General features: G+C 40.1%; 2 protein-coding genes across 4 annotated transcripts in view; both read right to left on the bottom strand.

Moving 5' to 3' along the window:
• Window positions 1-7,357, bottom strand: part of tln2a (talin 2a) — a 155,822-nt gene extending 148,465 nt beyond the window's left edge. For all 3 annotated transcript variants that reach the window (XM_041783181.1, XM_041783190.1, XM_041783198.1), the window contains exon 1: window positions 7,218-7,357. The gene's annotated coding sequence lies outside the window, so the exon portion shown is untranslated. The remainder of the gene's footprint in view (window positions 1-7,217) is intronic.
• Window positions 7,358-13,157: 5,800 nt separating this feature from the next.
• On the bottom strand, window positions 13,158-15,366 carry ddx28 (DEAD (Asp-Glu-Ala-Asp) box polypeptide 28). Its single transcript, XM_041804852.1, has one exon. The coding sequence runs from the start codon at window positions 15,186-15,188 to the stop codon at window positions 13,497-13,499; it is 1,692 nt and encodes a 563-aa protein (XP_041660786.1). The 5' UTR covers window positions 15,189-15,366; the 3' UTR covers window positions 13,158-13,496.
• Window positions 15,367-15,857: the final 491 nt, after the last annotated feature.

Raw genomic sequence — 15,857 nt, 5'->3', positions numbered from 1 at the left:
TGCTGCAGTACATGTGTAACTCAGACAGGCTGCACCTCAAACATACTTCATGGTTAATTTTAGAGCAGTAAAAAAACACACAGAGAACATTTCCTATCCTTGAGTCATACTGGGAATTTAAAACCAATCAATTAGCAAAGGCCACTTGTGCAGAAATAGTTCTTCATGTTATTGGCAGGCAGGCAGTCACTGTGCTGGCTGATATTTGTGATGCAATGAGCAGTAGATGGTGGACTGAGTGGGAGGCAGGCAAACCAGAACCCAGAGGGAGGTGGGAAAAAAAGAGAGGAGATTGGATTTGCCGAGAAGGCTGCTTCTGCTGCATGGAACCAACACTGACCAGCATTCAGGACGGATGGACAAATCTCAGCAGAAATGGCTGCAATCTTTTTAAATCTACGCTTGAATATCTTACAATAATCAATCTTTGGATTTCTGAAACTGCAGCCCTAACTGTTTAATGAGATTGTCCTTTACAACTGACTTTTACCAAGAACGTTTTCACCTTTCTTCTAAACAGGGTTGTTGTCAGGACAAAGGAGAGATTAAAAAAAAGATTCACAGTGTTTCAGCTATTTCTGTACCAAAGTAGGTGAGCAACACAGGGGTCCCTTTTCTCACAGGAAGCCCTGCTTGGAATCTTGTGATTTGACTCTTACGTTTGAGGTTACACATGCTTCGGCTTGGTCACAACAAAGTGTGAAATTCTGTGATTTGTTAACTTGAACTAGGCCAGACATTCCTCTGCCTCCATTCAGACCGTTTTCCCCCTCACACCGCTGACCTCCAGACAGTAGCACCATTGCACAACACACTTTTTCCTCCTAGTGGCAACTGGTAACTCTTTTTACCAATTGCATTGGACATTTTCCCAACATTCCCCTTTTTAGCCAGATGTATGAACAGAGCCTGCAAAAGTCAAGAGAGAATTGCCAGCATGTAAGAAGAATTAAAAAGCCAGTTTAAGGGGATGGATACAAAAAATTCCAACGCACCGAGCATCGCCCAGAGTTCAGTTAAATCCATCATCAAGAATTGGAAGGAATATGGCACGTGTGTAAATCTGCCTAGATCAGGCCGTCGTCACAAACTGAGTGACCATGCAAGAAGGACACTAGTGAGAGAGGCCTCTAAGAGACCTATGACTACTCTGAAGGAATTACAAGCTTCAGCAGCTGAGATGGGATAGACTGCACACAACAACTGTTTCCTAGGTTCTTTACCAGTCAAAGCTTTATGGATGAGAGTGGAAAAGAGAAAGCCACTGTTGAAGAAAATGTGGCAGGCTCCATGGTCAAGTGGAAGAAAGTTCTTTTGCCTGATGGCCAAAATGTTGCTTTTTGGTAATCAGGCAAGATGCTATGTTTGATGGACATCAAATACTACACAACACCACAAACGCACCACTCCCACTGTGAAGCACAGTGGTGGCAGCATCATGCTGTGGGGATGGTTCTCTGCAATCCTGGAGCACAATCTTTTTCAGTCTGCAAGAGAACTATGGCTTGGGAGAAGGTTTATTATCAAGCAGGACACTGGCCCAAAGAATACAGTAAAAGCTACATAGAAATAGTTTACAGACAACAAGGTGAATGTTCTGGAGTGGCTGAGTCAAAGCCCAGGCTTCAACACAACAAAGAATTTGTGGCTGGACTTGGCTGTTCATGCCTGACCATGCAACCTGACAGGGCTTGAGCAGTTTTGCAATGAAGAATTAAGAAAGTGTCCAAGAGTGCAAGCCTGATTTGTCCACACAGACTAAGTGCTGAGATTGCAGCCAAAGGTGCATCTACTAAATACCGACTTGAAGGGGTTGAATGTTTATGGAGTCATTTATTTTACATTACAAATTTGTATTAATTGACATTACTTTGCTGAAATCTGTTTTCACTTTGACATTAGTTTTTTTTTTCTTTGTCAAAAAAGCCAAATTATATTAACCATGACTGATTTATAAAATAATTAAAAGGGTAAAACATCCAAGGGTGTGAATAGTTGTTAAAGGCACTGTAAATAACAAGTTTAGAAATTTTCTGGTGCAGGCAGTCCTGAAATGGTTGAAAAATTGTCAGAGGTGCATGTGTGAAAACAGCTTATAAAAGGTTATGGCTATGCTCTTAAATTCCATGAACAACAGCTGGTAACTTAACAGACAGAGAAACTTGAAAGAGGTGTTTAATGTTTCCGTGAAATAAAACTATAAGCGACCAAATAAAGAAAAATGGGGCATTTATGTCAGCCAATTTCACAAAAAACAAGACCAGATTCCCATTTATCAATCTGGAAATCCCTTTCAATCTTTTTGTTGCAGGCTCTAAGACCAACAAAAAACAAACCAAAACAGGAATTAGTTCCAGGTGAGCAACTAGGAGCTCAGTCACTTCAAAATGTTACTGCTGCATTAAGAGCAGACTAGAAATGCATTTGCTTCAAATAAGACTCAAAGTGAGCATTCCATCTTGCCGACTCCAGCTCTCACCGTCTCTCTAAGGTAACAGCTTCTGTTATGAATTGTTCTCAGTGAATATACCCCACAACTTTGAGCTCCTTTATCTTCTCTAAATCTATCTGGCTGAGAAATAAACAGTTGTCCACTATAGTATTATGGTGGCTGTTGTGATTAAAGTGTCATTATGGGTCTCTCATTACTTCCCCTCTGTGGTTCATGCTGACAGCAGAGGCCTGTTTTCATGCTGTACAAAGGGACAGATCAATAAATTAACCATGTGCTGCTGATGAGTAACCCTTACACTACCGGATGAGATTGGCCTTGAGGGTCTTTACAAGCTAAAAACACATGGCAAAGTTTCCTCCTTAAGGTTAAAGACCAAGTAATGGAAATTGATTTGTTACTTGTTAGCTGTTTTACCTTGATATTTTCATTTTCAATTCCAAGGGCAACAGAGCTTCTGTAGATTAAAGATCATTCAAAGATTGATTTTAATGCCTCTTGATGCAAAGCAAAAATCTCATCCTATTTGCTTAGACACTCGACTGTGGGGCAGCTTAGACACTCAACTGTGGGGCAGCAAGTCAGTTGTCTTGCAACCCCAAGGACATGGGTTTGATCCCCAGCCCCTCCAGTCACATGTCAATGTTTCTTTGGGCAAGTCATTTGACCCGTTTGCTCCCACTGCTATGAATGTGTATGGATAGGTATGAGTAGGATTAGTTAATACTAGTGGCCCTTGCCATTAGTAGTGTGGAGTGTATGGGTAGGCATTTTGAGTAGTCACAGAACTAGAAAAGCACTATACAAGCTTAGGTCCATTTACCATTTGATGCTGCAGTGCATTACTCATCCAGAATCTTTGCCATAGAATATGTAAACAAAAGCTGCTGTGCTGTCAATCACTTAATGTGATGCCATATTCAGCAGCAGTTTCAGACAGTAAAATATCAATATAGAAAAAATAAGTGTCTTTGCTGATGATGTCATTTGGTTTTGAGGCTCATAAGGAGACTTTAGTTGAAATCAAAGTCCAATTCATAACAAGCTAAAAGCTCCTCACAGGACTTTTAATCTAATTTCAGTTGTCATAAGTGTAGATCTGACATCAGCATCTCAAGTAGGATTGTCAAATTTGATTTTACATGTCGCTCTTTAAGTCATCTTACTGCTCAAAGCGCTTTAACACAGCAGGTCACACCCACTCATCCCCACCCATTCACTCCACATTCACACACTGATGGCAGAAAAAGACATATTTGCTATAATTGGCAGTCAGTAGTACCTAATCCCATTCAAACGCATCCATACCAATTTCCACACTACTGGCAATTTAATAATGGGAGCACATTGGTGTTAGGTGTCATGCACAAGGACATACAAACATGTGAGTAGGGACTGACCCATGACCTTCCCACTGTGAGAAAACCGACTCCTACCAAACCACAATCATCCCCTTACACAAGGTTGCTGCCTCACATTTAGGTGAAAAAGGAAGGTGTCTTACAGTGCCAACAGGGTAAAGACACAGATGCAGAACTGAGGACATCCTGAGTTAGAAGTCTGCACACCCCGTTTTATTATACACCTACCCCTACCACAGGTAAGATGTGACCAACTGAGTGGGTAACTTATTAATGGTAATATATAGCATTTACCCAATTATCAGCATTTTACCAACAATCAGTAAAATTAATCAACAAAAAAGTGTGCTACCTTGGTTCCACTGCAAGGTGTGTCTTCCCCTTCCCTTCCCCCTCTGGCTTTATTTTCACTCTCCACAGTGTCACCAAATGTCTTGCATACACCGTCATGTCCCATGAGTACTAGCCAATCACCACTGACACAGTGACTTCACTTCCTGTTTACCTGCTAGTCCTATGCTGCTCTTTGCCCATTCTCATGCTTTTAGAGCATTAACTGTTTATTTTCCCTTATTGTTTTGATAATGTGATTTGAATTTTGTTATAAATACATTTTGTACATCATAATTAATGTATATTGGTTCCAAATACATAATTATCTGTGTCATTAACTACTTAAACAGTATCAGCTCTGAAAAACAAATATCAACCCTAAAAAAATGTGTCCTGAGTTGAAAGTCTGCACTAACTCTTTATATTGCAGACCATGCCCTACCACAGGCAGGAAGTGACCAACTTAGTGGATAACTTCACTCATGGTGCAGAAGTGTTTAACATCTAAAACAACAATAATCCAGCAGAAATATAATCAAAGGAATCCCAGAAGTTATCACTGTATAACAGGCAACATCTAAAACACATCTAAACACTCTGCCCAAAGGCATGATGGGAAAACCCAGCCCCCCTAGATTTGAAGTAACAGTGGGTGAAGTTTACACCAATGACTTGCTACATACTTAGATTAACACTGAATGGATCAACACTATCAAATAACTCCAATACTGAGAGTCATTTAAATCAGAATGAAGTCAGAATTACACTTTGAGATACAAAATCCACTTTGAAGTGTTTAACACTGAGGATTCAGCACCCCAGTTTTTGCAGTTTACAATCTATTATTTCTCTGAGCATCAAAGCTTAAAAAAATAACATATTTAACCAAAAGCACCCTCAAGAGAATAAGAGAGCACTGTCTACACTGCTCAAACACATTGGTGACTAATTGCACAATGTAGACAGTATGCTGGAGTTTGCCCTCATCTTTGGCAGTCAAGAATTTATTCATTTATTAGTGGCAGAGGACTTTTATTTTTGTTGTCCTGGTATTGAAACACACATTGATACTATATGATTTTTACTAGCATCATGTCAAAGTTTAAATCGAGTCTATTATAACTCCCGTAACTCACATTGCTTTTCCCTCCATTCAGCTGATTCCAGCTCTAAACAACTCAACAGCTATGGACTGAAGAGTACATTTGTTGATCACTCTGCTTTAAAGAGATTAGTTCCTGGCTTCCAATAGTGTGAATTATGAATGCATAAACACATTCTTCTAAAGGTCATCGCAGTCTGTAATATAATGAAAAAGCCCTTGATTGCTGGTTTAATGTCAGGAGAGTCAGATAGAGTTTGGTCAGTTTAATAAATGATCTATGCTGTAGCTGGTGGTTGAGCTGCATACTTAGCAGCAGCTGACAGTACCGGTTAAATACGAGGCTTTGGAAAATGACATTTTCACAGAGATGAAACAGAAGCAGAACTGATCTGTGGGTTTGGCTCATTAGACGGGGGCTGCCATTTTGAAAGGACAGATTTTAACATAGGGCAACCTGAGGATATGGGATGACATTCGCATGCACACCTTTATTAAGAATAGCTATATATTTTTCCTAAAATATTCTTATAAACTGCAAAAAATGCAGTCCTAAATGCCAAATAGATCTCAGACTGATGTTGAGACATATCTTAAGGATGTGTAACAAACCAGGCAAAGGAGTGCGTTCGTTCCTGAGGCATTACACACACATTGGAGCCTGCAGCCTTTAAGGTCATGTGTCTTTTTCTGACAAGCCAGGGGGGACTAGGGAAGGGAGTGTGTGTCTGTGAGAAAGGGGGGCAGCTTCAGGCTACTTTTCCCCTTCAGAATGCCTGAGAAACTCACTTACGGATGAAACATTGCAGGCATCTGACCTGACACATCTGGCTCCACACTGGATTGATCCACTGACTGCAATACTAGCATGGGGTGTATTGATCCTCGAGCACAAACTTGGCACACAAATATTGCCATCGATTCCTGAGGGACACTTTTGAAAAGACCATGAGGCTCCCCTGCAGTAATAATAATAATAATAAGAGATATTTGAAGCATGTGATCGTTCCTTTGAGCTGTGCAGAGTAACAGCCTGTCTGTGAAGGGGTGTGGCAACAGAGTGGATACAGGCAGCCATCCTCACCATTCAAACAATATAACCTGCTGCAGAGAGGATATACATAAACCTTCATGTCGCACAACCTCGCATTTCTCCTCCATGCTGCTCTTGCCATCACCTTGGCTATGATGAGCACGCGCGCAGGGAATGGCAATCAACCCGTGGAAAACCTGGTGGGATTTAACACTCATGGCTACTCAACACAAGTCTCCCTTGCAAGCTATCTGATGTTTACCAGCATGATGTGTGCATGTTTTCCCAGTGCTTTAAACGCAGCAGCCACATGCTTGGCACAGGTGGACGCCCTTTATTTTTTGAGAATAAAAAAGTTGGGAACAATTGCCTGTGGCATTAAGTGGCAGCTTGACTGAGATAGTAACTTAACATGGCGGAGGCTGCTCTCTCCCTGGCCAGTGCAGTGTAACCTCCATGAACTCTCCATGCCTCCTCCTTGACTCTGCACACCCAACCACCACACCGAGCACCAAACCCCCGTTGTCCACATGCTGAATCCTTCCCCTTCACAAACAGTAGACAATCCTCACCAGGCGAGCCCCTCCGCTGCAGCCCTGTGGTCTGTGAAGTCGCCGACAAACCACGCCGATGCAACTGGATAAGTCGGCAATTTAAGGCTCCACAAGTTTCGTTGATTCAAATGAGCATCGCAGCTTCAGAGAGGCAACTTACACCAGCGATCCATTGAAAGCCAAATGCAATGCAGTCCCACAGAAAGGCTCCCATCCAAAAGCAAGCTGCAGGCTCACACTCACGCTGCGTGTATCTCTGTGTTTGTGTTTGCGGGTTTCTTCTGAAGCTTTTGGTCGAAGAGAAGGTCAGACAGATCTCCGTGTCTGTTGTAAAGGGAAGATGGGCAGCAGATTAAGACGATTACGGAGGTTGTAAACCTACCTTCAGATCCTCTGCACGGGCATTTCACACAAGATGCACGTTAGCCGACTGGTCCCGCTCCTCAGCAGTACAATATCCTCCGCGCTGAGGGAAATTTCCAAGTGGCCGGACAGTGTGTGAGCAGCGGCACTGTGTGTGTGTGTTTGTGTGTAAACGCGTGTGTGTAAAAGGGGAGGGGGAGATAATCCCACGGTGGGGCAGGGAGGAAATGCGTCATTATTAGCGGACTGTAAGCTCTGTAGTCCACCTCCGAGGTCCAGGACTACAAAGGAATTTCATTTCATGACATTATCTGTTATATTATATTGACTTTCAGTCAAAATTATCTCAGAACAGTTTCTTGGTCTTAGAACTATGTTGTCACTTTCCTATGTACATATTTGTATATTTCTCCATATTCTTGTATATTTTCTTTTGCATATTTTTTTTAAATTGATCATATATTTGTATTACTGCTAGGCTACTCTTTTCCTATTTCAATTCATTTTTTAATATTATGAAATTAATTTGTCTTTTATCTTTATTATACACTTTTAAATGATGGCAACTTTTTTGACACATTCATTGTTGTACACAAACAATGCTCTGACACGATACAACAGTGCAATATGGTCTAGTCTGATACGGGATGACAATAAAATACAGTAAGATATGGTGTAGTATGAAACAATACAGTAGGAGAGGATTCGATACTGCAACACATAACAATACAGGTACAATGATGTGGCACAGTACTACATTATAATACTGTACAGTGAGATGACACAGTAAGTCTATTCTTGTAAGATACAACAATACAATAAGGTATGATATGGTGTTGTAAGATACCATGGGCGTAGCAAAGGGGGGGTAAGGGTACTGGTTACCCAGGCCCACAGTAGGAAGGGGCCCTTGGGAAGCCTGCAATAAAATGTTTATGTTTGTTTGTTTTATGTTTATGTGTTTGTATTTATTTTTTCTTAGTAGTTAGTACCATCATTGAATCAAAAGTGACTAAATGAATCAGTCAACAGACTGAAATTTGTATCAAATAGAGTAAAATAGCGCTGCATGGCGGTGCAGGGGTTAGCACTGTTGCCTCACAGCAAGAAGGTCCTTTGATCGCTTCCAGGTCAGGGCCTTCCATGCGGAGTTTGCATGTTCTCCCCGTGCACGCGTGGGTTCTCTCCGGGTACTCTGCCTTCCTCCCACCACCAAAAACATGCTCATTAGGTTAATTGGTGACTCTAAAAATGGCCATAGGTGTGAGTGTGAGCGTGCCGGTTGTCTGTCTCTATATGTCTGCCCTGCCTGGACTGGCGACCAGTCCAGGGTGTACCCTGCCTCTTGCCCAGTGACAGCTGGGATAGGCTCCAGGCCCCACCCGCAACTCCGAACAGGATAAGCGGTATAGAAAATGGATGGATGCAAAATTCAATACTGGGGGCCCCTGCTCCATCTTAGTCCAGTGCCATGTAAGTAAATTTAATTTAACCATAGCAAAAATTCTCATAAATGGGGAAATTATGGTTAAAAAAATTAATTAAAATGCATAGATATTTGTAAAAATGTTGCAACATTTGTTGCCTGGCTAGCTGTTTATAGGGGGACCCTGCGTAATATTATTGCTGGGGGCCCAAAATCCCTAGCTGTAAGATACCATACAATACATTACGAGACATTACGATCCTACAACCTAAAATGATACGGATACGGTGATGTGATACAGTACGGTACGATAGGTTATTATACGATATGACACAATAATATGATACAGTATGATACAGTCTAGTCTGATCTGATAATATGATTCAATATGGTATGGTACGGAGTAGTACAATTCGATACGATTTGATATAGATACGATGATAAGGTAAGATAGGATACAATACAGTATGATACAATGATACGATACAATGATATGATACTGTATGATGTGGTTCAGTATGATAAGATACAATGGGATACGATACACAATATAATACAGTACAATAGATCCCTGCTGCAGATATCAAACATCCATAAATGCATGGACACTTGGACATTCATAACTACATTTGGTTGCCTACTATGTTTCTTTTTAAGTTGTCATGTCTTTCCATCAAAGCTTAACTCCATAAAGTGTATGTACTATACAGTGAACCAACATTTAATGATCGAGTATAAATTTCACATTGTGAAAGGGAAAAGATTTTTAAAAGTGCTGACATATTCCAGCCTTGCTCTGCATTGTGTTCCCAAAATGCTTTGCGTGTAGCTCCTGTCTGCTGGAAACACAAACAGGAATATGTGAGCACTTTTAATACAGGTTTTCTCATCAGTATGTGTGAAATTCATCCATGTAAATGAAATGTTGGTTTCTGTTAAGTACTTTCACCTTATGGAGTTCAGTTTTTGATGAAAAGACACCTCAGTTGGTGCCTCTCTTAAGGTATGATATGGTGTAGTACGATACGATGCAGTATGATATGATGTAACACAATATGGTTTATATAATGATGTGATTTGGTATGATAAGGTCTAGTTTGATACAATACAATAATATAATGTGATACTACATACATTTCATCACCCTTTTGGGAACATGTCTTGCTGCCATGTTCTGGATATATTAAGCTGCCTCCACAAAGAAATAAAAAAAATGCAAAAAAAAAAAAAAAAGAGATAAACAATAAAAGCAAACAACCCACATATAAATAGAGAAGCAAACATCAAAGAAAACAACGCAAAAAAAAATAGAAATAGCACATTTGTCAAACTGTACATCCATGAATACTAAGATGAGGATGAGGTGAGATTTAAATATATTCAAGAAACAATTTTGTGTCACAAGATCATTTAAATATCTGAGTGTTTTTGGAAAAACTAAGGTCTTTTACTATTGTTGTCACAGCACAAATATATAATTTAAAGTGTGAGACAGCGTAGACAGCATTCATGTTACAATATGGGATACAATGGGATATGATACCATACCACACATTTTATGGTAAACTTGGAAACATTTTTCTTGGACTCCAAGTGCTGCATCTATAAATTTAGCTCCAGCACTAAGAGGTATTAATAATAATGATAATAATAAACAAATCAATTGTTCACATGTAAACATAAAAAAAAACCACTAAATATAAACACAAACTTGCTGCACATCACTTAAATTGCACATATAAATATCTTAAAGCTTTCAAGACCAAAAATAAAGCAAAGAAAGTGGTAAATTCCCGTGAGGGAGAGAGATCCAAACACCACCACCTGCTCAAATATTTGAGAGGAAGCTCAAAGAAGCTCTCTGTTTGTTTAACTTGGGTTGGGTAGTGAGGATGATCTCAAGAGGTACTCCAGCAACAGAGCCTTACGTTCTGAACATCTTTGACATTAAAGGACCTTTAAGAGATAAATAAAGGACATTTTCCTTACATTTTTATGAGATCCTGAAACACCCTGGTTGGAATAAGTTGTGTTATTTACCATAAAAAAAGTTAAATTAAGCAGCTAAAGCTTATGTGAGGAGCTTTGGTCTTCTAAGGACATCAAGATCTTATTTGTGTAATTTCCCAAAGCTTCTACCGATGTGCAGACATCAACAACTGTTTATCACAGACTGAAGTGCACCTAGTAAATGGATCATGTGTGAAGTTGGGGTGTGGCATTTCTAAAACTATTTTAGACAAAAAAATACTTCATGTGGGGCCAGCAGCTTGCTGGAAGTGAGACATTTATCATTATATTTTGCAAGGGTCAGTTAAGTTGAGTCAGGACTTAAATAGAAATGAGGGGATTGGAGGAATTTGCTCCACATGCTATAAATGGACACTGGCTCCTTGTTGTCAGGGTACAGTTGGATGAAATGTGAACCCTAATGGGGGTGGTGAGGGTGGGGGGTAAAGCTTAAACATGTTGACCTGAGCCCCAGCAGGACAATCCCAGCAAGATTCCAGACATTCTGATGGAAGCCCCTTGTTACTGTCAGAGCCGTTAACACGTCTGTCTGTCTGCCTCACACTCAGGTCTGTCTGCTCCTGTAATCCCCAAACACTACAGATCACCATTAGTAACAAACCAGGCCTCTTCAAAACAAGAGCATGCAGTTTCCAGGAAGAACTATTTACTGAGAGGTTTGTTGTCATCCATCCCTTAATATCTTTAAAAAAAGAAAGAAAGAAAAACACACACAAAACAGTTTCTATTACACCAGGGTTACAAGTGAAGTTGATACGTTTGAAACATGACTCTCAACATGGGGTTCACGCAGGTAGACCTCTATGTTGACATTCTTGCTGTTTTCTTTCAATAAAAATGACATGGAAGAGGAAAAAAGAACATCTTTCCAAAAACAGTAGACTCACGGCAGCAACAGAAATGACATCATGTTTTGGCCTGTATAAACCTTACTAATGATTAACGATAAATGCTAATCTTTCCCTACTGCATTAAAAAACAGTAAGCCTCCCAGAAATATATAGCAGGAACTAACAAGTAGGCTTATGAATGTTGCTTATTTGGTACTGAATATTTTCAAAGTTACTAAAATAGAAAAAAGCAAATTTTGGATATGAAATAAGCTCTAAACTTTTGCAGATACTGGGAATAAGATAAAAACAAACCAATGGCCCCACCCAGTGGATAAACATGTACAAGCTTTAGCACACAATTTTTTGCTAAGATCTGATTCGTTTGTTTGTCTGATTATATTACAATTTAAAATATGGCCTGTTTCAGACTCCCCCATTCACTCATTGATAGAAGTGGCCTAGATGGGATTTGAAAGAACAGGTTCTAGTGTGACTTGTGCTGTTGGAATTGTCATGAAAGAATCCAATCCGAAAAAAAGTCCTCAACAAATATTGACGGCTAACGAGCTGATTTTTACAGCCGATTTAAGGGTTGCACTTATCAGCAGAAATGTACATGTATGTCGATACCAATAGTTATACCAAAATAAAAATGTATTTAACCCAGTATTCCCTGTTCTATACTTTGGTTAAACAGTAATAGTCAATACTGTAACTAGTGATTGAAAAAGTATATTAAAATGAGTTTTTGGGTGTAATACTGCACCACAGACTCAGCAAAAAAAAAAAAAAAAACTCACATAAAATGTTTGTGTTCTAAAAAGGCAAGATGCACAGGGATTCTGAGTCAAAAAAGCTACATCCTTAGCTCTAAAACACTGTACACTCTTTACTGTGCACTGTTCTTACCATACATGAATTACTGTGTGGAAATCTGGGGAAACACTTATAAGAGTACCCTACAACAGATCTGCATACTGTAAAAAGAACAATAAGGACAATAAATGATGCTTAATATTGTAAATATTAAATATTGTTTACATTTCTAAAATCCTGAAAGAACTGAAGGACAGAAAGAACTGAAACAAAAAAAGAAACACAGTAAAAAAAAAAAAAAATATATATATATATATATATATATATATATGGTGATTACATTTTCTCATCATTACTTTAACTTGCCAAATAGGTTTTTTAATGGTGTTAGTATCACTTAATGTTTAAGTAAATTATTTTTTGCATAATAAAGAAATCAAAGGAGAGCACACACATTTTAAAATGGACTCATCCTACTGCAAATAAGGCTTTTGAGCCATGTAACGTAAACTACATTTACGTTTACATTTACTACAAACTACGTACACTGCACATTTTTAATGCTTAAAGAACCTGTGAGGGAATTTTGGCTGGTAATGAAACAGACTAAAAATAGATAGCAATGCTTCTTTATGAACCACTAGGCCAACAGAATATAAATTAATGATTTCAAGATAGTTATTTTTAACACCTGAAACTGCCATCATGAGGTAGGTGTCAAATGTAGAATTTAAATGCATGCAACCTTTTTTTTCAACAGTTATCAGGTCATATTAATCACGAGTGACATTTTGAACTGAAAGGAGAACACGGCAGGATATTACAGGACAAGATCGGCAAAGATCACACAAAATTCTAAATAGGAACTTTAATAGAGTGTTTTTGTTAAATCAGACAAAAAGTGAAGTGATATGCATGTATATTTTACTATTACATTAAAGCATCCTAACAAGCAATTCTGTAACTGTTAACAGGACAGACTGATTTACACAAAAAAACAAGAATTATCACTTGTTACTTATTTCTCTTTCAACTGATTACCTTTGGGAATGTCTGAACAATTACAAGGTGAAGACAATTACATGATTTTTTGAAAAAGGGTTTGTTCATATGCATTTTGTCTTTCTAACACTCCTCATACAGTAATTTATTCCACCAGAGGCTTTTCCATATGCAAACATACAAAACTCATCTACTCCTCTGCATCTGCTTTATTGGGTTTTGGCTCATGAATATCAGATTCCATCCCCGGTAAACTAGTTCTCCTACGTGCAGCCGTCTCAATCTTCTGCACCAGCTCCACATCCCAAGGATGAGAAACAAAGCTGAGCACCTCCCCATCCTCCACCCCTCCTGCTCTCCCCACCCTCCCTGCTCTGTGGATGTAGTCTGTGTGGGATTCTGGAAAGTCGAAATTGACAACAAGGTGCACCTTAGATGTGTCCAGACCTCGTGAAGCAATGTCTGTGCAAATCAGCACGTCAACCAAGCCCTTCTGAAAGGAGCGGAAGATTCCTGCACGCACAGCAGCAGGCATCTCCCCTTGCAGACGTACATGCTGAACACCCATCTCCTCCAGCGAGTACCCCAGCCAGTTGACAGTGGCAGACTTGTTGCAGAAAACCACGACAGGGGCCCCTCCTTTGTCCCGTTGGAGCAGCTTCAGGGCTTGGTTGAGCTCCAGGATCTTGTCAGCACCCTTGACCTTCAGGAAAGTCTGCTTCACATGAGGCATGAGGAAGTGCAGCATCTTGCTCTTAATAACCACCATGCTGCCCAAGTCTGTCACCTGACTGAGCACTTCCCCGACCCCACCAGGAAAGGTGGCCCCCACCACCAGGAGTTGCGCCTTATGGCCAGGGCCTTTCGTTTCCTTTGGATCACTTGCAATGTTCGTGTGATGTAAGATGTCTTGCAGCATATCACAAAAGCTGGGGTCGAACATGGTGTCAGCCTCGTCCACCACAAAGAAGCTCAGCTCACTCAGGTCTAGATAATGTCTCCGCAGGGCCTTGACCAGAGCACCTGGTGTAGCCACTAAAATGTTCGGCTGATCCTTCTTAAAGATCATCTTGATGTGTCCAACACCTCGCCCACCACCCACAGCTCTTGTCAGAAAGCCAAAGGGAGCACAAAGAGTCCTGGACACAGCTGTGACTTGATCGGCAAGCTCTCTGGAAGGAACAAGGATCACAGTATGAATCTTGTGCAAATTCTCAGCATCCATCACCGACTCTTTTTCAGCCTGCAGTCTGTGAACAATAGGCAGGAGGTAACACAGTGTTTTACCACTGCCTGTTTCTGCAGCACAGAGAATATTGTGCCCTTTCATGACTTTTGGGATGGTTTGTAGCTGGACAGTGGTAGGATGAGTAATGTTGATTCTGTCCAAGACTTCCACCAGTTCCTTACAGATGCGGAGTTTATTAAATGCCCCCGTTGTCTTCTGATCAACATCCTCCTTCTGACTTTGACCAACAAATGGCGCAACAGTCCTGATATTGTTGATAGTGAAATAGTCACCATCAGATTTATTATGTTTCCATCCTTTTGAGCAGAGAACAGGCTGCTCAAACTTACCAAGAATGTAACCTGCCGACTGGTTCCGGGTCGGGTTCTTGCTCTGGATGAGGAGTTTGCCAGCTTTGCTGATGTTGATCTTGTTCTTGCCTCGAGTTTGTTTCACGTTTTCGACCTGCTTTTGCATGTAACGGGGAATACGAATGATGGGGGTCTCTTCAGACTTAGCAGCTGTGTGACAGAAATGAGCCCGATAGACTGAAGTATGAAGACGAAAGAAAGCCGAAAACTTCGTAAACTCAGGAGTGGAAAGTCTACCTGAGCACGAAGCCAGTGCCAGATAGCCGACCTTCATGGACTGCATTGTCGGTTTTAGCTAGCTTGCTAGCTGCTCAAAGTCCGCTGGCAGGAATAAAAAAGTGACTAGACGACTTAAAGATAAAGACGAGCTAACATAAGTAGATGTATCTTAAAAATGACCTGAAATTTTCAAAAATCCCAGGTCTGTTAGCAACCTGCTTTTCTTGACAGCTGAGTTACCATGCTTCTTTGGCGAATGTTGATGACGTTGAAGTGGGCGTGAACTAATGACGTATTGTATACGCTGTATTTACATATGTGGTGTATTTTTCTTCTATCAGGCAAAATTGTCAGTAAATAGGCGAGCTGAAAGATGGAAACCAAATTCTGTCTATGAAAACAGAAACACCACGTTTCATTTATTATTTGTGATTATTAAAGTTAGACATACACTTACAGGAAGTGATAGCCCATGAAAATTTAAAGTCGCTGCAAAACAGACATGGGTTCCGTTTTTTAAAGCAGCTTATGACTCTGTTCACAAAAAGCAAGTAAAACCATTTTAATAAAATTCTCCTTTACAAAACAGTGTTTTTCTTGTGGTTGTTTAAAAAACAACGCTCACACTGATGTAAAACAAATTTCCCCATTTCTCCTGCACCGGCCTGTCTTGGAATTCAAGGGGTTAATACTCATTTGAAGCTAAAATTATCACGTAAATTTGATCATGTTA

The sequence above is a fragment of the Cheilinus undulatus genome, linkage group 1 (assembly GCF_018320785.1).
Source record: "Cheilinus undulatus linkage group 1, ASM1832078v1, whole genome shotgun sequence".
NCBI classification, from domain to species: Eukaryota; Metazoa; Chordata; class Actinopteri; order Labriformes; family Labridae; genus Cheilinus; species Cheilinus undulatus.
Note: the sequence above shows the minus strand (reverse complement) of the source record. Positions and strands in the feature narration are given on the sequence as shown.

Excerpts from the sequence above, each read along its gene's own strand:
- ddx28 (XM_041804852.1), bottom strand. The coding sequence starts at position 15,188 with ATGCAGTCCATGAAGGTCGGCTATCTGGCACTGGCTTCGTGCTCAGGT.